Raw genomic sequence first — 24,054 nt, 5'->3', positions numbered from 1 at the left:
AATCTCCTGTGCTTGCTTCGGCAGCACATATACTAAAATCTGAATCTCCTTCCAAGGTAGCAAATAGATGTTGCAATTTGTAAGTAGGGATGCCTAAGATGGGGCGAAGCCAATTTATGTCTTCTAACAGTTTTTGAAAATCATTAAGGGTTAAAAGTTGATCTCTTTGAATTTGAACTTTTTGTGGCCGAATATGCTTTTTTGCTAAAAGGTATCCCAAATATTGAATAGGAAATTGAGTCTGTATTTTCTCAGAAGAAATATGTAAATTATATTGCGTTAATTGTTGTTATAAGACCTGAAAAACTTGACCTTGTAGGACTTCGTCAAGAGTTGCTAATAGAATATCATCCATATAATGGTATATTAACACAGTAGGGAATTGACATCTAACAGGTTTAAGGCTCTATGAACAAACTCTTGACATAAAGTAGGACTATTAAGCATACCTTGAGGAAGAACTTTCCATTGATATCTTTGAATAGGCTGTCCATTATTATATTTGGGAACAGTAAAGGCAAATTTTTCACAATCTTGGGGTTGTAACAGGATAGTAAAAAAAACAATCTTTAAGATCTATAACTATTAATTTCTAATTTTGTAGGATAAGAGCTGGATTAGGAAGCCCAGGTTGTAAAGTCCCCATAGGTTGAATACAAGCATTTACAGCTCTAAGATCAGTTAATAAGTGCCATTTTCCTTTTTTTTTTTTTTTTTTAAATGACAAACACAGGGGAATTCCATGCAGAAGTACTTGGTTCAATATGCCCCTCGGCCAATTGTTCCTTAACTAAATTCTTTAAAGCCTTAAGTTTTTCTTTAGATAATGGCCACTGTTCCACTCAAACAGGAGTTGTAGTTTTCCACTTCAATTGTAAAGCTTGAGGCTTGTGGACAGTGGCTAAGTGTTTAAAGGATTGTAGCCCATTTTGAACATCATATTTTTGGCAGTTGAAGAAATATGAGGAATGCTTAAAAAGGCACCAAATTGTTGTAAAAGATCACGGCCCCAAAGGTTAATATTAATGGGAACAATATAAAAGAACACTTTTCCTTGTCCTTCAGGTCCTACACAGCTCAGGGGCTCGACACTTTGGTAGACTATAGAAGCAGTACCTAGGCCGGATAGAGTAACCGATACTTGTTTCTTTTTCCAACGATCAGGCCATTGAGCCAAGCATATAACAGATACATCCGCTCCTGTGTCAACTAATCCCTCAAAAAGTATCCCATTAATTTGCAATGAACATAAAGGTTTTTGATCAGAAACTAAAGTTTACCAGAAAACAGTTTTCCCAGTACTACCGAAACCTCCTTGACGAGACACATCTCTAGATAAGAAAGGAAAAAAAAGGCAATAAAAGCAATTGTGCAATACGTTCCCCTGCCTCTAGGCGCATAAATTGTGAGACTTGTACCATAATAAGGATTTCATCAGTAAAATCAGGATCAATAATTCCTGGGACCACCATTAACCCCCGCATAGCACTGCTGCTTCAACCTAACAAAAGTCCTACATGTCCCTTTGGCAAAGGGCCACACACTCCAGTAGTTAGTAATAGCTAAGTCAGCAGCAGCACTCTGCTTAGTTGCAGCATAAAGCTGGGAAACAGGGGTAGGGGGTGATACCCTTAAGGATGACTCGAAGTTATTCCTTGATGTTGTCCTGTATTGTAATTGTTGGGGCCCCAAGCCTGCGGGGCCCAGTTCCCGTTTCCTGGGAGGGGTGACAATAAATTTCCACTCTTATCAGTTTTTGAACGACATTCATTTGTCCAATGTCGACTTTTTCCACATCGTTTGCACTCCCCAGAAGGTAACTTTTTCTCTTTAGTAGTTGGGGAGCCCAGTTTTTTTCGGCATTCTTTCTTAAAATGACTGGGTTTCCCACAATGAAAACATATACCTTGTTTAGAATTACTCTTTAAGGCCTTAGAAAGTGCTCCAGCGAACAATTGAGCATTGTAAATAGCTCCTCCAACACCTGCACAAGCCCGAATATACTCATCTAAATTAGCTCCACTGGCCTTTAAAGGTCTTAATAATTTTTGTTGCAGCTTTCATTTCTTTCAAAAATTTAAATTGTAGGGCTGTAAAAGTCACATTCTGGCCACCGTTTGGGAACTGAGCATTGGGGCCGAAAGCAGCCCGTGTTATTGGGAATAGATCTAATTCCTCGAAATCATCCTTTTCCTTTGATTCCTTCTTTTCTCCTACAGGAGGAAAGGCACAGAGAAAACCTGACCTGACATAGGCAAAGAGATTGGAGGTGGAGCCAAAGGGAAATCTTTTTCCAAAGGAGCAGAAGGGAAGGTAACAGGGAAGGCTTGTGGCGAAAGGAGAAACAGGAGCAGCAGCACCTTGCAATTTTAACAACTGTTGTAACATCTCTAAAATGCGCTGCAAATCAGAATTTCCTTCAGATGAAGGAGGCATTAGCTCTTCTTCTAATTCCTTGTCCTCAGCAACTGGGGCATAAATATGTTTCTCTCTAGGATCATTCCTCTCTAAAGCTTCAGATGCCTCACCTCCCGTGGCAGTATCGCCACGCTCTGAGTCAGTTTCAAGTAACTCTAATGCCTGAGTAATGGAACTACACAAAGTCCACAAAGTCAGAGGCATCGTTTGCCCTCACTGATGAGCTCGACGCAGGACTTTAACCACTTGTAACCATTCCTTTCGATTTAACTGCACCTTGGTTTGATATTGAAACCAATAACAATGTTGTTCAACATGGGCAAACAATCGCTTCAAAGTCTTTTCTTTTACTTCTACTCCTATAGACATCAACAATCCCTGGAGTAACTGCAAATATTCAGAGGCCAGAGAGGTGGAATTCCCCATAATTTTCCCATGGGTCCCCCTTTCTTTATTTACCTGCCCGGGGTGTTCCCCCTCCAGTTCCTTGCTCTCATGGAGCCACGGACCCTGCTCACTGCACCAGATGTTGGGGTCCGCGTGTTTCCTAAACAAAGGAATGAACACACAAGACAACACAGGACGAGACAAACATGGCGGCCACCCCAATGACATGCTCTGCTTTATTTTATACAGTTGTTTGTGGAATGTTGCCAAGTCACAAGACATATTGTTGTTTTTCTGACCATTCCCTGACTTTCTGGATTTTCAAGATGTTTACACATAAATCAGCCCCCAGGGTCTGCTGTTTGTAGCTGGCTCCTTTATCCTCCCTGTTTGCAGGGAAGGAACGCCCTGCTTCATTTGCAAGAGCAGGACTTATCGGGAACGTCTCGTTTGCGAGCACGTAGTCCTCTACAGCTTAGTGCTGGCAGGACCATGTCTGGCAGGCAAATTCATATTTGCAATATGTTTCTATTCCCAAAGGGATAAATTGCTTCTCCTTCCGTTTAGAAAGGGTCCAATGTATCAATCTACCACCAAGTGGCTCATTGGTTCCCTGGAGAATAGTGTGATCAGTCAGGGGCCTGGCACAGCCTTGACTCTTGGTGCATGGGCAGAGAAGCCTCAGTGAGAAGTCCATGCAGACCTCCTTTCCTGTTGCCATGGCACTTTATAAATGGGCCTATTAAGCACCAGGGTGGCTGGGGAAAAAGGCTGACATCTATAGGACTAGCTATCTTACCCATCTGATTGAAAGCCTACTCTGCAGCAGATGCCAAACAGGGCATTTTCTACATATGTTCCAGTAGTTATTTACCATTGCTTTTTGCCTGTCTGCACTATGCCAGTTTGCAGATGCTATGAAGTACTATTTTTGCTTTTCATTTAATCATGCCCCAGAATTTGCTCTTGTAAAGGCTGTGGTGTATTATATCACAGTATAGATAACTCAAAAGCTATTTATTTATTTACTTAATTTATTGAGGCAGTGTCCTACTATGTTGTCCAGGCTGGTCTCAAGCTCCTGTGCTCAAGGGATCCTCCCACTTCACCCTCCTGAGTAGCTGAGATTTTAAAGCCTCTTAAAAAATTACTCTCATCTGCTTCTGGTAGCAAGATGTGAGGTTGGCTTTATCACTGTCTTTTAGGGTCATCTCTAAGTGAGGCTATGTAATACTTCCAGCTGGACTCAGCAGACTGTGCAGACCAATTCATAAACCAGGACCCTCCATTCTTGTTTTCGATCAACTCTCATGAAGCCTTATGTGTGGACTGAGGGAAAGCCAGAGAAGCAGAAGGAAGAGGTGTTATGGAACCCTGAGCAAGCTACTTGCTTGTATGTTTTAATTGTGTCCTCAGGAACTGCTTGGGCTAGTCTTACATATACTATTTTCATTTAACAATGAAATGCTGCTGCACAAGTCAAATTTTATGGTTTTTGGAATCAGATAACATCAAATTCATGAACAGTTCAGGTTTTACAATTTGTGTTCAAACGGAATGTACTTGTCAGAAAATAGGACATGGTCATAGGGGGTTTACTAGATTCTCCTAAAAGCAAGAGGTTTCATACAGAGTAGAAATTCCCTGTACCATTGGGCCTGCTGGGCCACTAGGCCTGAGGGGCAGGGCAGCTTGCATCACAGCCTGGTCCTGCTGTGGAGTCTTTGCTTGCTTGAGGCTTCACATAAAATTAGAGCTGTGTGGGCTGGGCGTGGTGGCTCACGCCTGTAATCCCAACACTTTGGGAGGCCGAGGCGGGCAGATCACGAGGTCAGGAGATTGAGACAATCCTGGCTAACACGGTGAAACCCTGTCTCTACTAAAAAATACAAAAAATTAGCTGGGTGTGGTGGCGTGCGCCTGTAGTCCCAGCTATTCAGGAGGCTGAGGCAGGAGAATGGTGTGAACCCAGGAGGTGGAGCTTGCAAGTGAGCCGAGATCGCGCCACTACACTCCAGCCTGGGCGACACAATGAGACTCTGTCTCAAAAAAAGAAAGAAGAAAAGAAAAGAAAAAAGAGAAGAGAAGAGAAAAGAGAAAAGAAGAGAAAAGAAAAGAGAAAAGAAAGAAAGAAAGGAAAGAAAGGAAAGGAAGGAAAGGAAGGAAGGAAGGAATGAAGGAAGGAAGGAAGGAAATAAATAAATAAATAAATAAATAAATAAATAAATTAGAGCTGTGTGAGTTACCTGATAAATTGCTTAGGTTGGCATGTCCATAGATGGTATACGTTCCCTCCAAACTTCACACAGGCTCATCAAACATTCCTTTCTTTGTGGTAGATAGTACAATATACACAAGACTACAATCAGACCCTAAAAACTTCACGGATGTGGTCAATCAGGAATTTTTATTCAAGATTTCCTTCCCATCCCCTGTCATGCATGTGTTTTATTAAGTCTTGTAGGATGTATATTATTTTCTGCTTGTCAGGTCCAATTAGCACATCATCAAAGAAATGGACCAATGTTGTGTGGGCTATCAAGATGACAAAATCCACTCTATTATAACAGAAAGCAGGATATGGCCAGGCTTATGCCTGTAATCCAGCACTTTGGGAAGCTCACATGGGAGGATTGCTTGAGCCTGACCAGACTGGGCAACACAGGGAGACCTCATTTCTCCAAAAGATAAAAAATTATCCAAGGATGGTGGTGCACGCCTGCGGTCTCAGCTACTCGAGAGGCTGAGGTGGGAGGATCACTTGAGCCCAGAAAGTCAAGGCTGCAGTGAGCTGTGACCACACCATTGCACTTGAGTCTGGGTGGCAGAGCAAGACCGTCTCCAAAAAATAAAAACAACAACAAAAGAATCACTAGACATTTATATTTTATTTGGAAAAAAGTAGAATATTCAAAGACAAATATCTAAGCTTAAAGTAGCTACAGCCAAGTATACTAAATGTTAATGGTCCATGTCCTAGATGTTGAAAGATTCATGATCAGGAGAATATAAGGCAACCAGGTGCTGAGTCAGCCCACAGGGGAATGCAGATAAGACCTCAGGCAGGCTTTAATAGGGTCTTAAAGATAAAATAACTATCCTGTCTAGGCACAAGCTTATAGGAATCCCAGTGACAGAGATATACATTTTCATTTTTTTGAGACAGAGTCTCACTCTGTCACCCAGGCTGGAGTGCAATGGCATGATCTCAGCTCACTGCAACCTCTGCCTCCTGGGTTCAAACCATTCTCCTGCCTCAGCCTCCCAAGTAGCTAGGATTACAGGCACATGCCACCATGCCTGGCTAATTATTTTGTATTTTTAGTAGAGATAGGGTTTCACCACATTGGCCAGGCTGGTCTCCAACTCCTGACTTCAAGTGATCTGCCTGCCTTGGCCTCCCAAAGTGCTGGGATTACAGGTGTGAGTCACCACGCCAGAACCAGATATACATTTATGGAAATTATTCATCTATCCTATAAGACCGTGCTATCCAATAAGGTACCCATAGCCAAATAGCCAGAGGTAGCTATTTAATTAAACTAATTAAAACTAAGGCCGGGCACGGTGGCTCATGCCTCTAATCCTAGCACTTTGGGAGGCCGAGGTGGGTGGATCACTTGAGGCCAGGAGTTCAAGACCACCCAGCCTGGCCAACATGGTGAAACCTGGTCTCTATTAAAAATACAAAAAATTGATGGGCGTGGTGGCATGCACCTGTAATCCCAGCTACTTGGGAGGCCAAGGCTTGAATCCGGGAATCACCTGGATCTGGGAGGTGGAGGTTACAGTCAGCTGAGAGTATGCCACTGCACTCCAGCCTGGCAACAGAGCAAGAAAGACTCTGTCTACAAAAAATAAAATAAAACTAATTTAGTTCTGCAGTAGTCACAAGTGCCCAGTAGTCACAGGGCTAAGACAGTGCAGATACAAAACTATCAGACAGTTTTGCCATAAAAACTCAGGGTGAAAGGAATAGCCCAGTGATATTCCCCTAAATACCTAAGGGACAAGGTTCTTAAAGGCCCATCAAACCAGACAGGACATTCCCCGTGCATGTTCTGCCGGTTGTTTAATGTTAGCTTTTCCCTGTCTGCACTATGCTGGTTTGTAGAGATATAAATGTGAATGAACCTCAGCCTCCTGCGTAGCTGGGAGTACAGGCACCCATCACCAGGTCCAGCTAATTTTTTTTGTATTTTTAGTAGTGATGGGGTTCACCATGTTGGCCAGGCTGGTCTCGAACTCCAGACGTCAGACCTCAAGTGATCTGCCCACCTCAACCTTGCAAAGTGTTGGGATTACAGGCGTGAGCCACTGCTCCCGGTCGGATTTCCACTTCACTTTTAATCACTCCCCAAAATTTGCTCAAGAAGGGCTATACAATACTGCAGAATAAGCAACTCAAAAGCTAGTATTCTCAGTCGTTCCTGGTGGCAGGATATAATCAGGTTGACTGCAATATCAATTAATTCTTTTTTGGTCACATACCATAATATCACAAGTGTCTCTTAATGCTTATTTCCATAATATCCCCAATTACTTTGGCATGTTTTCTGATATTTAGTTATACACTAACTGCTTCATATGGCGATAAATGATGGATTAGTTTTTTGGTAGGGCTTAAAATCCTTATTAATGTGCTAACTATCAACTTATCAGCTCACCCATCTGTCCGTAGAGGAGGACATGAGAGCGCAGAGTTGCTCAGAGTGGGTTTGAATCCTGGTTCTGTCATGCACCTGGACAAGTTAACATTTTTAAGCCCAAATGTTCATTCCTCAGTAGTCATTCATTTACTTATAGAATAAATATTCATTAAGAAAACAAGACAGGAATTGGGTACAATGGTGAATAAAACAGTTTTCTTTTTAACATTGGGGATAAAGATACCTGCATGTCAGTTTTGTGTATTAAATGAGGTAACTATATACCAAGGATCAAGCAATAAATTGGCATAGCACTTGACAAATTCGCAAAAAATGAGCAACTCCCAGAACAGTGATAATCAAAAAGACAAAGAAAACTGTTGACAAGGATGCAGAGAAAGGAGAACTCTTACATACACTGTTGCCGGGAATGAAAATTAGTACAATCATTATGGACAACAGTATGGAGGTTCCTCAAAAAACTAAAAACAGCCAGGCAAGGTGGCTCACACCTGTAACCCCAACACTTTGAGAGGCCAAGCAGGGAGGATTGCTTGAGGCTAGGAGTTTGAGACCAGCCTGGGCAACACAGTGAGATTCGTCTACAAAAGAAAAATTAAAAAATCAGACAGGTGTGGTGATGTGTGCCTGTAGTCTCAGCTACTTGGGAGGCTGAGGTGAGACCACTTCTTACCTGGAGTGCCACCACACTCCAGCCTGGACAACAGGACCAGCCTGTCTCAAAAAACAAAAATAAGGCCAGGAGCGGTGCTCACGCCTATAATCCCAGCACTTTGGGAGGCCAAGGCGGGTGGATCACCTGAGGTCAGGAGTTTGAAACCTATCTGGCCAACATGGCAAAACCCCGTCTCTACTAAAAGTACAAAAATTAGCCAGGCGTGGTGGCAAGCACCTGTAATCCCAGCTACTCAGGAGGCTGAAACAGAACAATAGCTTGAATTTGGGAGGCAGAGGTTGCAGAGAGCCAAGATTGCAGTACTGCACTCCACCCTGGGCGACAAGAGCAGGACTCCATCTCAAAAAAAAGAACAATTACGTATGAATTAAAAACAACAGTTTAGTGCTTTGTGTGTAAAAAAACCCAAAAATAAAATATTAAAAAATGAGCACCTTTTATGTGCTAGCCTGTGATGTCCTTTTTTTTTTTTTTTTGGGACGGAGTCTCGCTCTATTGCTCAGGGTGGAGTGCAGTGGCATGATCTTGGCTTACTGTAACCTCCAATTCCTGAGTTCAAGCAATTCTCCTGCCTCAGCCTCCAAGTAGCTGGGATTACAGGCATGTGACACCACACCAGAGTAATTTTTCTATCTTTAGTAATTTTCTATCTTTAGTATTTGTATTTTTAGTAGAGACGGGTTTCACTATATTGGCCAGTCTGGTCTCAAGCTCCTGACCTCAAGTGATCTGTCCGCCTTGGCCTCCCAAAGTGCTGGGATTGCAGGTATAAGCCACCATGCCTGGCCTGTGCTGTCCAACTTAATGGCTACTAGCCATGGACGGATGGTTACTAAGCATTTGAAATGCTAATCTAAATTAGGATGTACATGTGTAATATATACCAGAACTCATTCTCAATATAAAGTGTATTTTAATAATTTTAAAATATTAATTACATGTTGTTTTAAATATATAGGGTTAAATTGTTATATTTTTTATTGGTTTTTTTTTTAGACAGAGTTTCACTCTTGTAGCCCAGGCTGGAGTGCAATGGGGCAATCTCGGCTCACTGCAACCTCCACCTCCCAGGTTCAAGTGATTCTTCTGCCTCAGCCTCCCCAGTAGCTGGGATTTCAGGCTCATTCCACCATGCCCAGATAATTTTTGTATTTTTAGTAGAGATGTGGTTTCACCATGTTGGCCAGGCTTGTCTTGAACTCCTGACCTCAGATGATCCACCTGCCTCAGCCTCAGTCTCCCAAAGTGCTGGGATTACAGGCGTGAGCCACTGCACCTGCCTTTCTCTCTCTCTCTCCATATATACACACACACACACACACATATATATTTTTTATTTTATTATTTTATTTTATTTTATTTTATTTTAGTTTATTTTATTTTGAGATGGAGTCTCACTCTGTTGACCAGGCTGGAGTGCAGTGGCACAATCTTGGCTCACCACAACCTCCACCTCCCAGGTTCAAGCAATTCTCCTGTGTCAGCCTCTTAAGTAGCTGGGATTACAGGCGCCCACTACCACTCCTGGCTAATTTTTGTATTTTTCAGTGGAGACGGTTTCACCATGTTGGCCAGGCTGGTCTCGAACTCCTGACCTCAGGTGATCTACCCACCTTGGCCTCCCAAAGTGCTAGGATTACAGGCATGAGCCACCACGCCTGGCCTGTTATATTTTTTAGATGGTGGCTTGCTGTATTGCCCAGGCTGGATGGAGTGCAGGGGCATGATCTCGGCTCACTGCAGCTTCTGCTTCCCGGATTCAAGGGATTCTCCTGCTTCAGTCTCCCAAGCAGCTAGGATTACAGACATGCACCCCCGTGCCTGGCTAATTTTTTTTTTTTTAGACGGAGTCTCGCTCTGTCGCCCAGGCTGGAGTGCAGTGATGTGATCTCGGTTCACTGCAAGCTCCGTCTCCCAGGTTCACGCCATTCTCCTGTCTCAGCCTCCCGAGTAGCTGGGACTACAGGCACCCCTCACCACGCCCGGCTAATTTTTTGTATTTTTAGTAGAGACGGGGTTTCACCGTGTTAGCCAGGATGGTCTCAATCTCCTGACCTCAGGTGATCTGCCCACCTTGGGCTCCCAAAGTGCTGGGATTACAGGTGTGAGCCACCGCACTCGGCCGTGCCTGGCTAATTTTTGTAATTTTAGTAGACGCAAGGTTTCGCCATGTTGGCCAGGCTGGTCTCCAACTCCTGACTTCAGGTAATCTACCCACCTCAGCCTCCCAAAGTGCTGGGGTTACAGGCATGGCCATGGCACCCAGTCTCCAGAAACTTTTAAAAAGCACATTTCCTAATATTTATGCCCTTGGGTAAGTAACCCCCTTGAGTATGGGCTGGAATTCTGTGACTCACTTCCAGCAAATAGAAAGTAGCAAAATTGACAAAGATGCCATTTCTGAGATTAGGTTACAAAAAGACTGACTTTGGGACTGGGCATAATGACTCACACCTGTAATCGCAACACTTCAAGAGGCTAAGGTGGGCGGATTGCTTGAGCCCAGTTCACCATCCTGGGCAACATGGAGAAACCCCATTATCTACAAAAAAATCCCCAAAATACAAAAATTAGCAGGCCGGTGGCACAGGCCTGTGGTTCCAGGTACTTGTGTGGCTAGGGTGGGAGGACTGCCTGAGCCCAGGAGGTGGAGGTTGCAGTGAGCTGTGATCACGCCACTGCACCCCAGCCTGGGTGAGAGTGAGAGACCCTATCTCCAAAAAAAAAAAAAAAGAAAGAAAAAAGTATTTATTTTTACAAGCTTAAAAACTGAAGACTACCAAGAAACATGTATCAGTATCTATTCCATCAGAACTTGAGACAAATTTTGAAGATACTTCATTTTAAAATGATGAACCCATTATATATATATATATATATATTTTTTTTTTGAGACTGAGTCTCACTCTCTCTCCCAGGCTGGAGTGCAGTGGCACGCAGTCTTGGCTCACTGCAACCTCTGCCTCAGACTCCTGAGGAGCTGGGACTACAGGCGAGTGCCACCACACCTGTTTAACTTTTTTTTTTTTTTTTTTGAGAGAGTCTTACTCTGGTGCCCAGACTGGAGTGCAGTGGCTTCATCTTGGCTCACTGCAACATTAGCCTCCCGGGTTCAAGCAATTCTCCTGCCTCAGCCTCCTGAGTAGCTGGGACTACAGGCACGAGCCACCACACCCAGCTAATTTTTGTATTTTTAGTAGAGGCGGGATTTCACCATGTTGGCCAGGCTGGTCTCGAACTCCTAACCTCGTGATTCACCTGCCTTGGCCTCCCAAAGTGCTGGGATTATAGGCGTGAACCACCAAGCCCACCAATGTTTGTATTTTTTAGAAGGGACGGTGTTTCACCATTTTGGCCAGGCTAGTCTCAAACTTCTGACCTTAGGTGATCCGCCCAGCTCGGCCTCCCAAAGTGCTCGGATTACAGGCATGAGCCACTGCACCCAGCCAAATGTTTATGAAAAATACTTACCAGGAGAATGAGGAAAGATAGGCAGTTGTACATTTTTGCAAATCTGATTTAAAAATATATAGTACATAATATTTGACAGTGATAATGACTGTTAGTGGTTTGTGTTTAGTATATTATGCTTTTTATGTATGTTAATGTATTCCTACTTATCTTTTTTTGAGACGGTGTCTCACTCTGTCGACAGGCTGGAGTGCAATGGTGCAATCTCAGCTCACTGCAACCTCTGCCTCAGATTCAAGCGATCCTCCTGTCTCAGCCTCCCGAGTAGCTGGGACTACAGGCGTGCCCCACCATGCCCAGCTAATTTTTTGTACTGATGGAGTTTTACCATGTTGGCCAGGATGGTCTCAATCTCTGGACCTCATGATTCGCCTGCCTCGTCCTCTCAAAGTGCTGGGATTACAGGCGTGAGCCACCATGCCCAGTTTTCTACTTTTTAAAAAATTAAAAAATATTTTAAAAATTTAAATAAAATAAAAAATAGGCTGGGTGCGGTGGCTCATGCCTGTTGTCCCAGCTACTCGGGAGGCTGAGGCAGGAGAATCACCTGAACCTGGGAGGCGGAGGTTGCGGCGGAGCCAAGATCACGCCACTGCACTCCAGCCTGTGCAACAAAGCAAGACTGTCTCAAAACAAACAAACAAACAAACAAAACCTATAAAACAGCCTCAGCCAGGTCCTTCAGGTGTTCCAGAAGGCATTGTTATCGTAACAGATGACAGCTACATGCGTGTTACTGCCCTTGGTGACCTTCCAATGGGGCAAGATGTAGAGGTGGAAGACAAGTGATACTGATGATCCTGACTACATGCAAGCCAAGGTTAATGTTTTTCCGGTTCTGTGTGTTTTTCGCAGGGGAACAGGACTGAAGTCATCCTCCCACCTCAGCCTCCCAAGTAGCTGGCATTACAGGTGCACACCACCAAACCCAGCTACTTTTTGTACTTCTTGTAGAGACAGGGTTTCAGCACGTTGTACTGGTCTTGAACTCTTATTCAAGCAATCTGTTCGCCTTGGCCTCCCAAAGTGCTGGGATTACAGGCGTGAGCCACCATGTCCGGCCCTGTTTTAGTTTTCAATTTGAAAAAAAGTTTAAATTAAAAAAACAAAAATTAGTAAAAAAGAGCTTATACAAAAAGTATAAAGAAAATTTTGAAAAGGCCGGGTGTTGTGGCTCACACCTGTAATCCCAGTACTTTGGGAGGCTGAGGCGGGCAGACCACCTGAGGTCAGGAGTTCGAGACCAGTCTGGCCAACCTGGTGAAACCTCATCTCTACTAAAAATACAAAAATTACCTGGGCAAGTGGTGGCAGGTGCCTGTAATCCCAGCTACTCAGGAGTCTGAGACAGGAGAATCACTTGAACCCAGGAAGTGGAGGTTGCAGTGAGCCAAGATCACACCAGTGCACTCCAGGCCTGGGCGAGACAGCAAGACTCTGTCTCAGGAAAAAAAAAAAAAAAAAAAAAGATTTTGTATAGTTCTACAGTGTACTTGTGTTTTAAGCTGTTATTACAAGTTAAAAAGCTAAGAATTTGGCAGCCAGGCACAGTGGTTCACACCTGGAATCCCAGCACTTTATCGTGGGAGGCCCAGGCGGGAGGACTGCTTCAGCCCGGGAGTTCGAGACCAGTTTGGGAAACACAGCAAAACCCCATCTCTACCAGAAATACAAAATTAGCAGTTTCATAACCCTGTCTCGAAATGAATTAAAAAACTAAAAATTAAAATTAATGGTCAGATGTGGTGGCTCACGCCTGTAATCCCAGCACTTTGGGAGGCCAAGGTAGGTGGATCACCTGAGGTCAGGAGTTCAAGACCAGCCTGGCCAACATGGTTGAAACTCTGTCTTCAGTTAAAATACAAAAATTAGCTGGGCGTGGTGGCACATACCTGTAATCGCAGCTACTCGGGAGGCTGAGGCAGGAGAACAGCTTGAGCCTGGGTGATGGAGGTTGCAGTGAGCTGAGATTGCACCACGGTACTCTAGCCAGTATGGGAGAGAGAGCAATACTGCGTCCCAAAAAAAAAAAAAAAAATTAAGTTAAAAATTTAGAAAGTTTATACAGTTACCATAAGCTAAGTTCTACTGAAGTTTTAAATAAATTTAGTCACAAAAAATTAGCTGGGCATGCTGGGTTGTGCCTGTGTTCCCAGCTACCCTGGAGGCTGATGTGACAGGATTGCTTGAAACAGGGAGGCAGGCCGGGCGCGGTGGCTCAAGCCTGTAATCCCAGCACTGTGGGAGGCCGAGACGGGAGGATCACGAGGTCAGGAGATCGAGACCATCCTGGCTAACACGGTGAAACCCCGTCTCTACTAAAAATACAAAAAAACTAGCCGGGCGAGGTGGCGGGCGCCTGTAGTCCCAGCTACTCCGGAGGCTGAGGCAGGAGAATGGCGTGAACCCAGGAGGCGGAGCTTGCAGTGAGCTGAGATCCGGCCACTGCACTCCAGCCTGGGCGACAGAGCGAGACTCCGTCTCAAAAAAAAAAAAAAAAAAAAAAAAAAAAAAAAAAAAAAAAAAGAAACAGGGAGGCAGAGGTTTCAGCCAGCTGAGACTACAGCATTGCATTCCAACCTGGGTGACAGAGTGAGACCCCGTTTCGTGATAAAAAATAAAAATAAATTTAGTGCAGCCTAAGTGTACAGTGTTCATAAAGTTGATAGTAGTATACAATAATGTCTTAGGCCTTCACATTCACTTGCTCAGAGCAATGCACTGACTTGCAAGCAACCTCTAGTCCTGCAAGCGCCATTTATGGTTCATATTAAGTGCCCAATACAGGTACATCATTCATTTGTTCACTGAGATGGAGTTTTGCTCATGTAGCCCAACCTGGAGTGCAGTGGCACAATGTCAGCTCACTGCAACCTCTACCTACTAGGCTCAAGTGATTCTCCTGCCTCAGCCTCCCAACTAGCTGGGATTACAGGCATGTGCCACCACACGCAGCTGAGTTTTCTATTTTTAGTAGAGCCAAGGTTTCACCAAGTTGGCTAGGCTGGTTTCGAACTCCTGACTCAGGTGATCCACCCCCCTTGGCCTCCCAAAGTTCTGGGTTTACAGGTGTGAGCCACTGTGCCCTGCACCATTTATTTTTTATACTGTATTTTTACAGTAGCTTTTCTATGTCTAGACCCAAATACTTAACTACTAATTTCCTACAGCATTCAGTACAGTAACATGATGTCCCCATTTGCGGCCTATAAGCAGTAAGATATACCATACAGATTAGGTATGCAGTAGGACATCTAGGTTGACTACACCTTATTAGAGATACTTGGGACAAAATATTTCAGATAGTTTTGGATCTTGGAATATTTGCATTACACTCACCACCTAGGCATCCTTAATCCAAAGATACAAAAATCCAAAATGCTCAAATGAGCATTTTCTGAGTGTCACATTGGCATTCAAGAAGTTTCAGATTTTGGAACATTTTGGATTTTATTTTTTTTTGAGACAGAGTTTTGCTCGTGTTGCCCAGGCTGGAGTGCAATGGCGCAATCTCGGCTCACTGCAACCTCCGCCTCCGGGGTTCAACCGATTCTCTTTTGTCAGCCTCCCAAGTAGCTGGGATTACAGGCATCTGCCACCACACCCGGCTAATTTTTTTGTATTTTTAGTAGAGGCGGGTTTTTTACTAGAGATGAGGTTTCGCCACGTTGGTCAGGCTGGTCTTGAAACTCCTGACCTCAGGTGGTCCACCCAACTCAGACTCCCAAAGTGCTGGGCTTACAGGCATGAGCCGTGCCCAGCTCTGGATTTTAGATTTAGGATATTCAACCTGTACCATCTAGGTTTACACAAACCTAGTACATTCTAGGATAGTCACACAAGACCAAAACTGGCCAGGTGCAGTGGCTCACACCTGTAATCCCAGCACTTTGGGAGGCCAAGGCAGGCAGATCACCTGAGGTGAATCAATCTCTTTTTTAGGCATTTAAGCATGATAATATTTACAGTTTTTTATTATTTAAAAAATGAAGTAGGCTGGGTGTGGTGGCTCACGTCTGTAATCCTGGCACTTTGGGAGGCTGAGGCGGGCAGATCACTTGAGGTCAGGAGTTCAAGATCAGCCTGGCCAACATGATCAAACCCCATCTGTACTAAAAATACTTTAGCAAGGCGTTCTGGTGTGTCCCTGTAATCCCAGCTACTTGGAAGGCTGAAGCAGGAGAATTGCTGGAGCCCAGGAGGTGGAAGTTGCAGTGAGTGGAGATCATGCTACTGCACTCCAGCCTGGGCAAAAAAGTGAGACTCCATCTCAAAAAAACAAACAACAACAACAACAAAATCACCTAGAGATGTATTTCTCAGAACATATCCCTGTATTAAATGATGCATGACTGCAGTTGTTTCCTAAAGGTTGGTTGTAATATGAAAGCTAAAAGCACAAGAAATTGCAATGTTTCATTAAAATCCATTGGTCTACCTCGTACATAGTTTTTAAATTAAAATTATATATATATACAGCATTAACATTTTATAAAAATAACCAACATGCTCTGGGCATGGTAGCTCACACCTGTAATCCCAGTACTTAGGGGGTCAAGGCCAAAGGATTGCTTGAGCCCAGGAGTTCAAGACCAGTCTGGACAACATGGTGGAATCTCATGTCTCCAAAAATGTATGTATTTTAAAATTACACGCTCAGGGCCGGGTGTGGTGGCTCACATCTGTAATCCCAGCACTTTTGGAGGCTGAGGCAGGCAGATTACGAGGTCAGGAGTTCGAGACCAGCCTGATGACCAACATGGTGACATCCCATCTCTACTAAAAATACAAAAATTAGCTGGGCGTGGTGGCGGGCGCCTGTGATCCCAGCTACTAGGCAGGAGAATCCCTGGAGGTTGCAATGAGCCAAGCTGGTGTCACTGCACTCCAGCCTGGGCAACAGAGTGAGACTCCATCTCAAAAAAACAAACAGGCAGGGAGTGCTGGCTCATGCCTGTAATCCCAGCACTTGGGAGGCTGAGGTGGGCGGATCACCTCAGGTCAGGAGTTCGAGACCAGCCTGGCCAACCTGGTGAAACCCCATCTCTACTAAAAATACAAAAATTAGCTGGGCATGGTGGCAGGCACCTGTAATCCCAGCTACTCTGGAGGCTGAGGCATGAGAATCACTTGAACCTGGGAGGCAGAGGTTGCAGTTAGCCAAGATCACGCCATTGCACTCCAACCTGGGCAATAGGGCGAGACTCGATCTCGAAAAACAAACAAACAAAAAAACATAAAAAATACCCAAAGATTAACAAACAACAACAACAAAAAACCAAAAACAAAATTATGTGCTCACTTTGGCAGCATATACACTAAAACTGGAAGAATACGAAAATTAGCAAATTAAATAAATTTTTTAAAAAAATTAGCCAGGTATGTTAGCACACTGTAGTCCCAGCTACTCAGGAGGCAGAGGTGGGAAGATTGTTTAAACCCAGGAGCAGTGATTGTAGTAAACCGTGATCACACTACAGTACTCCAGCCTTGACAACAGAGTGAGACCCTGTCTCAAAAGAAAAACTCCGACCCTTTTCTAGTAGATAAAGTAAAACTAGAAATAGTTAAATAGTTATATCTTGCCTTCCACACTTTCTTGAAATTTCCTGAACCTAGTAAATTTTTTGAGTTCTCACGTGAATGCAATCTAAAAATACATACTGTCACAGCTACTGTGGCATTTAAGCTTTTTTTTTTTTTTTTTGAGAAGGAGTCTCATTCTGTCGCCCAGGCTGGAGTGTGGTGGTGCAATTTTGGCTCACTGCAAGCTCTGCCTCCCAGGTTCATGCCATTCTCCTGACTCAGCCTCCTGAGTAGCGGGGACTACAGGCGCCTGCCACCACGCCCAACTAATTTTTTGTATTTTCAGTAGAGACGGGGTTTCACTGTGTTAGCCAGGATGGTCTGGATCTCCTGACCTCGTGATCCGCCCGCCTTGGCCTCCCAAAGTGCTGGGATTATAGGCGTGAGCCACCTCGCACTTCAGCTTTTGAAAGCAGTTTCCAAAATGCATCCTTTTAAAGGTAGGAAACTAAAAAGAAACTGAGCTGTGAAGGTTTCAAATTAGTTTTTTAAAAAATAAATGTTTATTTCAAGTATGAAAAGTAATGTTTAAACGTTGTCCCAAAATTGTGTTCAGTTTCACAAGTATAAAATAAGACTTCCGAAAAACAGTTTACAATTAGTTATAAAACACTTAAGAATATATTTTGACATTCACATCACAGTGGGTATTTTTGAAAAATAAGTTTTGCTAATATAGCTTAAAAACCAAAACATATTTACAGTCCCATTTAAATAAACAAGTCCTTAACTGAGGAACAGTCCTCCCTCAGGATGGGTAGAACTTCAAATTGATTTGTATAAGCACTCCTTTTAAAATAATGGTAAACCTGGCTCAATAAAATAGAAATTCAAATACGTTACGGTTTCCTCGGTGAATACCATCCATTTCTTACACACGGCTACCCAAAGTTCTCAAGCCTTTTTAATTAAGCACTTTCAATGAAATACAAAGAAAATGGGAACCAAACTCTGAGAAATCTTTATCATGGCATTTCTCATTAGTCAGCAAAATACTTTGAACAGAAAAGGAAAGAAATTTCCCAGTGACAATTACAAAACCACATCTTATAATTATTTCACAGGACTGCTACCAAGGCTTCTGCTTCTCTTCTCCAGGTACATCTGTCTGTAGGTTTGAAACATTTCTTTTGAATCTCTTACTGGGTTTTGTAGCATCTCAAATCCATCTGCACTGAAGCTTCTCTTTGAGAGTCTTGAATTAACATTATCTAAGGGAAATAGAAATTTTACTTACTTTATTTCTCTTAATGTTAGCTGTGATCAATATAAAATCAAAATTCAGAAGGAAAATATATATTGGTGGGATAAAAAATTAAGGCAAGGAGTAAAGCAAAAGTACCACAGCTCTTCACCTACAGAATTGTAAGTTACATATACATGATATCTTGCCTTTCTTTTGAGGGCTGTTTTCTACTCCTACCTCCTTGCCCCAACTTCATTGCCCCGGGCTGTTCTGTTCTACCTTACTCTTGGCTCAATAAAATGTATCATTGCATATCATTAATATGAATCATTAATATGAATGTGACTTTTTAAATGGCTATCTAAACTAGCAATACAAAGAGTACAAATACGAGTCAGTCCCAAACAGTACATGAAAAGGATAGGTTTCATATTTTGGTCTCACCATGCATTAGATATTCTAAAACATGTCTATAGTTTCCTGTTTCTTTAGATCATTTCAATGTTACATTAGCTTCAGTGTCCTTTCTTCATAATGACCCGTCACCTATTGAAAATATGTTGAGGCTGGGTGTGGTGGTTCACGCCTCTAATCCCAGCACTCTGGGAGGCCAAGGAAGGCAGATCACATGAAGCCAGTTTGAGACTAGCCTGGCCAATATGGCAAAGCCCTTTTTTTCTAAAAATACAAAAATTAGCTGGGCAGAGGTTGCACTCCAGCCTGGGCGACACAGCGAGACTGTCTCAAAAAACAAACAAAACAAAACAAAACAAAACAAAACAAAACAAGCTGAAAATATATTTAATACATGTAACCTACTGAATATCATAGCCTAGCCTACCATAAACACGCTCAGAACACTTATATCAGCCTACAGTTGGGCAAAATCTAACACAAAGCCCATTTTGCAAAAAAAAAAAAAAAAAAAAAAAGTTCAATGTCCCGTGATTTATTTAATACTATAGTGAAATGAAAATAATGAATAGCGAAAATGAAAACCAGAATTGCTGTATGGGTATGCAAAATACACTTTCTCCTGAATGTGTATCACTTTCATACCATCATAGTCAAGAAATCCTAAGTCAAATCACTGTAAGTCAGGGACTATCTGTACATTTCATCCCTGCTGCAGCTATTTCCTTCTGAATAATGGGGTCCTGTTTTGTCTTTTTCTATCTGTGTGAGTGGAGTATTCTGTCCTGTTAGTTCTTTAGATCTGCTGCAAAGTCTTCCACTTTCTTGTTTGCTTTCTTTCAGAATTAGTAACACTAGTAACATTAGAGGCCCAAGATGGGTCTCTAAGTTGCTTTCCAAGAAATTCTTGTCATTTCCTCTTTATCTCTTTACTCTTTAGGACTTCAAGTCTCCTGCAACCTTTGCTACCATATTTAGACATCTGTTTCTCCTGTGGGGTTTTTTTTTTTTGAGACAGTGTCTTGCCTCTGTTGCCCAGGCTGTAGTGCAGTGCTGCATCAGAGCTTATTGCAGTTTCAACTCCTGGACTCCCTCCGGTGATCCTCTTTCTTCAGTCTGCCAAGCAGATGGGACCACAGGTGCACACCACTACGCCAGGCTAATTTTTTAAAAAGTTATTTGGAGAGACGGGGACTCCTGATGTTGGCCAAGCTGGTCTCAAACTCCTAGGCTCAAGTCATCCTCTGGCCTTGGCCTCCTAAGTGCTGGGATGACCCCTCATGGGCCCCACACCAGGTCAGATAGATGTTTCTTTATAGCAGTTTGGGAGTTCGTGGCATTTTTCTCTCAGTTCATAGTTGGTTCACTGTTCTCCAGCCTCTTTGTCTAAGGTGTATAATTCACTATTTCCCAGAGATCCCTTCTCCAGAACCAGCTTCCTTCATCCCTAATACGCATTTTAAAAATGCCCATGCAGCCAGGCACAGTGGCTTATGCCTGTAATCCCAGCACTTCGGCAGGCCGAGGCCGGTGGATCACCTGAAGTCGGAGTTCAAGATCAGCCCGGACAACATGGTGAAACTCTGTCTCTACTAAAAATACAAAAATCAGCCAGGTGTGCTGGTTCACGCTACTCAGGAGGCTGAGGCTGAGGCAGGAGAATCACCTGAACCCAGGAACCGGAGGCTGCAGTGAGCTGAGATTGCACCACTGCACTCTAGCCTAGGCGACACAGCGAGACTCTATCTAAAAAATAAAAAATAAATAAGTAAATAAAAATGCCCATGTAGCCGGGCGCGGTGGCTCAAGCCTGTAATCCCAGCACTTTGGGAGGCCGAGACGGGCAGATCACGAGGTCAGGAGATCGAGACCATCCTGGCTAACCCCGTGAAACCCCGTCTCTACTAAAAAATACAAAAAACTAGCCGGGTGAGGTGGCAGGCGCCTGCAGTCCCAGCTACTCGGGAGGCTGAGGCAGGAGAATGGTGTAAACCTGGGAGGCAGAGCTTGCAGTGAGCTGAGATCCGGCCACTGCACTCCAGCCTGGGTGACAGAGCGAGACTCCGTCTCAAAAAAAAAAAAAAAAAAAAAGCCCATGTAGCAGCACCTGAGATTTTTTTCTTCTCCCTTAGGTCTCACCTATTTGTGTCTTGTCATGCTATGACAGAGCCATATGACTTGTCTCTTGGATTGTCTCACCCAGCTTTGCCTTAGTGTACTCGTGACCTGGCTTGTGTTTTCTTTCATCATGATTTTGAGTATTTCAGCCTCACATTCACCATGCATTGCTCATCCTGCTGTGCTGTCTGCACATGTCATTCAACTCATGCTTATCTCTGAGTGTCTCTGGTCAATCTGTGTATCTGTCTTTTGAGTGTTTTCAGCTTCAGATTCCAAACATGCCTCTCGCTTTCTCTTTGAGATAATAATCATGCCTCTCCTGTTTCCAGGCTTTTTTCTTACTCCAATCTTCGTGCCCATTTGTATCTTTCTCATTTTTGGCTTTCTGTCTTCCAACCCGAGAGGGGCATTGTTTCCCACTCTCAGGCCTCTCACTGCTCTTCGTTCCCTCCTCTTTAGTTATTTGTCCTGTCCTGATTAAGAGTGCATTTCTTCGTTGATGCAAGTTTTTTCCCATATGCATGTTTCAATGCTAACTGACTTTTTTTTTTGAGATGGAGTTTCGCTCTGTCGCCCAGGATGGAGTGCAGTGGTGCAATCTTAGCTCACTGGAACCTCTGCCTCCCGGGTTCAAGTGATTCTCCTGTCTCAGCCTCCTGACTAGCTGGGATTACAGTCGTGTCCAAACTCCAGACCTCATGCAATCTGCCTGCCTCAGCCTCCCAAAGTGCTGGGATTACAGGCATGAGCCACCTTGCCCAGCCTCTACTCAACTTTTACACGCCTGCTTCTGTGTATCTGTTTGAAGCTCTCTTCACAACCTTTGGCAATTCCTTTTATAAAACGTGCTGCTGCTTATTGTTTCTCTTGGTGAGATTCTGCTGCTCTCCATTTCTGAGGCTCTGAACCCCTCTTTGCCTATTTTTTTGAGACGGAGTCTTGCTCTGTCGCCCAGGCTGGAGTGCAGTGGCAACATTTCGGCTCACTGCAAGCTCTGCCTGCTGGGTTCACACCATTCTCTTGCCTCAGCCTCCCAAATAACTGGGACTGCAGGCACCTGCCACCACGCTCAGCTGGATTTTTGTATTTTTAGTAGAGATGGGGTTTTACTGTGTTAGCCAGGATGGTCTCGATCTCCTGACCTCATGATTCGCCTGCCTTGGCCTCCCAAAAGTGCTGGGATTACAGGCGTGAGCCACCATGCCGGCCCCCTCTTTGCCTGTATAATGAACCAAAACTAAGACAAAACTCTTGAGCTCTAGCTTTTAGTTCTCAAAGTCAAACCCTAAAAACAAGGTACTAATTAAATCATATACTCGGCTGGATGCAGAGGCTCATGCCTGTAATCCCAGCATTTTGGGAGGCCGAGGTGGGTGGATTACCTGAGTTCAGGAGTTTGAGACCAGCCTGGCCAACACAGTGAAAGAAACGCAGTCTCTACAGTTGTTATACTGTATTGCTTTTTAAGTATCTATTTTATGGTTGTATTAATTTTTTTTCCCAAATATTTTTGATCCACAATTGTTTGAATCCACAGATATAGAACATGCAGATGTGGAGGGCTGACTATACCTCACCCACAATTAATGGACTTTGAAGAGAGGGGACCAGATTCAAGTCCCTATTCAGTAACTAGCAATGAAACTTAAGTCAGATGATGTAACCTCTCATCTATAAAATGGAAATACCCTTGCCTAAATTGTATTGACGATAAATCAAATTAACATGTAAATAATTGAATCCAGGGTCTGGCAAACTAAGTCAAGCCTGCTGCCTATTTTGGTAGATAAAGTTTAATTACAGGCCAGGCACGGTGGCTCATGTTTGTAATCCCAGCACTTTGGGAGGCCGAGGCAGGTGGACTACCTGATGTCAGGCTGAGACCAGCCTGGCCAACATGGTGAAACCCCACCTGTATTAAAAATACAAAAATTAGCTGGGCATGGTGGTATGCACCTGTAGTCCCAGCTACTTGGGAAGCTGAGGGAAGAGAATCGCTTGAATCTGGGTGCAGTGAACCAAGATCACGCCACTGCACTCCAGCCTGGGTGACAGAGGGAGACTCTGTCTCAAAATAAAAAATAAATAAATAAATAAATAAATAGTTAATCAGAACACAGCTGAAACTCATCTACATATTATCTGCAGCTATTTCCTTGAAACAACAGAGTCAGGGCAGACACCTTATGACCCAGAAAACCTAAAGTATTTGCTGTTTGGTCCTGTTAACAGGTAAAATATGCAAACCTCTTAACTAACTCATTGTAATAATTATTTTCCTGTTAAAAGAAAATAAATCTCAGCTTTTCATTCCACAGCATGACAACACAAAAAAGTGTCCTCCTACCACTCAAACACAAACACTGAATGACTGAACAAAAAAAAATGGATAAAATCATACTTTACAATCGTATCATAACCATAATCCAACTTCCATATATCAGATAGGGAGATAAGTAGAATCAAGATTTAAAAAGATGATGACTTTACCTTTCTCTTGGCTGTCTTTCTGTGTCCTTTTCTTTGTAGCAACACATTTTAACCAGTCTTCTTTTGTACTTTTTATTCCTGAAACTATTTAAATATTCATTTTCAGAACGCTAGATATTGCTAATCATCTCCTTTAGTACTAAAACAAAGGAAAATCATGTAAGCTGAAAATAGATTTTGGAAGGCACTAGATACAACCATATATAACACAACCCTAAATAAAGGACTGGAAAAATGATTTCTCCTATTTGAAACGCTTATCTCAAAATTAAAAATGAGTTTATCTTTACTATGTAATTATGTTCCCCTCACATGGGCTGAACAGGTTAATACATCTCAAGATATTAAAGGACACGAGATAGAAAGTTACACTGTCCCCACCCACTTCCAATGTTCCGATTATATCCACAACTCAAGTTCTAAGGATCAAAATGAAAGGACCTACTGAAATCACCAATTTTTTACAAATGAATATATCCCTATCTCCTTTTCCAGGAAAATGTATCCTGTTTATGCTATTGTTTTATGAACCCCAAAAATAGAGTCAGAAAAGCAGAGCAAAGGCTCGTTTCCATTCAAATCCTTCAATTTCCCAATCTGAGTTTCTCAGCACAATGCTTTATATATAATATCCA

At 43.2% G+C, this 24,054-nt stretch overlaps 1 protein-coding gene across 6 annotated transcripts in view; it reads right to left on the bottom strand.

Moving 5' to 3' along the window:
- Positions 1-17,305: 17,305 nt before the first annotated feature.
- The window catches only part of RESF1 (retroelement silencing factor 1), a 34,160-nt gene continuing 27,411 nt past the window's right edge, over positions 17,306-24,054 (bottom strand). For 4 of the 6 annotated variants that reach the window (XM_007968111.3, XM_037990152.2, XM_007968113.3 and 1 more), the window contains 2 exons: positions 23,420-23,503; positions 17,306-18,419 (listed from right to left, as the gene is read on the bottom strand). In XM_007968111.3, the coding sequence (XP_007966302.3) occupies positions 18,262-18,419; positions 23,420-23,503 (242 nt within the window). In that variant the 3' untranslated portion in view covers positions 17,306-18,261. Of the gene's footprint in view, positions 18,420-23,419; positions 23,559-24,054 lie in introns of all 6 variants that reach the window. The other 2 variants (XR_005237829.2, XR_005237830.2) reach the window with 1 other exon arrangement.

The sequence above is a fragment of the Chlorocebus sabaeus genome, chromosome 11 (genome assembly GCF_047675955.1).
Source record: "Chlorocebus sabaeus isolate Y175 chromosome 11, mChlSab1.0.hap1, whole genome shotgun sequence".
In the NCBI taxonomy this organism is placed as follows: domain Eukaryota; kingdom Metazoa; phylum Chordata; class Mammalia; order Primates; family Cercopithecidae; genus Chlorocebus; species Chlorocebus sabaeus.
This window is presented reverse-complemented; position numbering and strand designations above follow the sequence as displayed.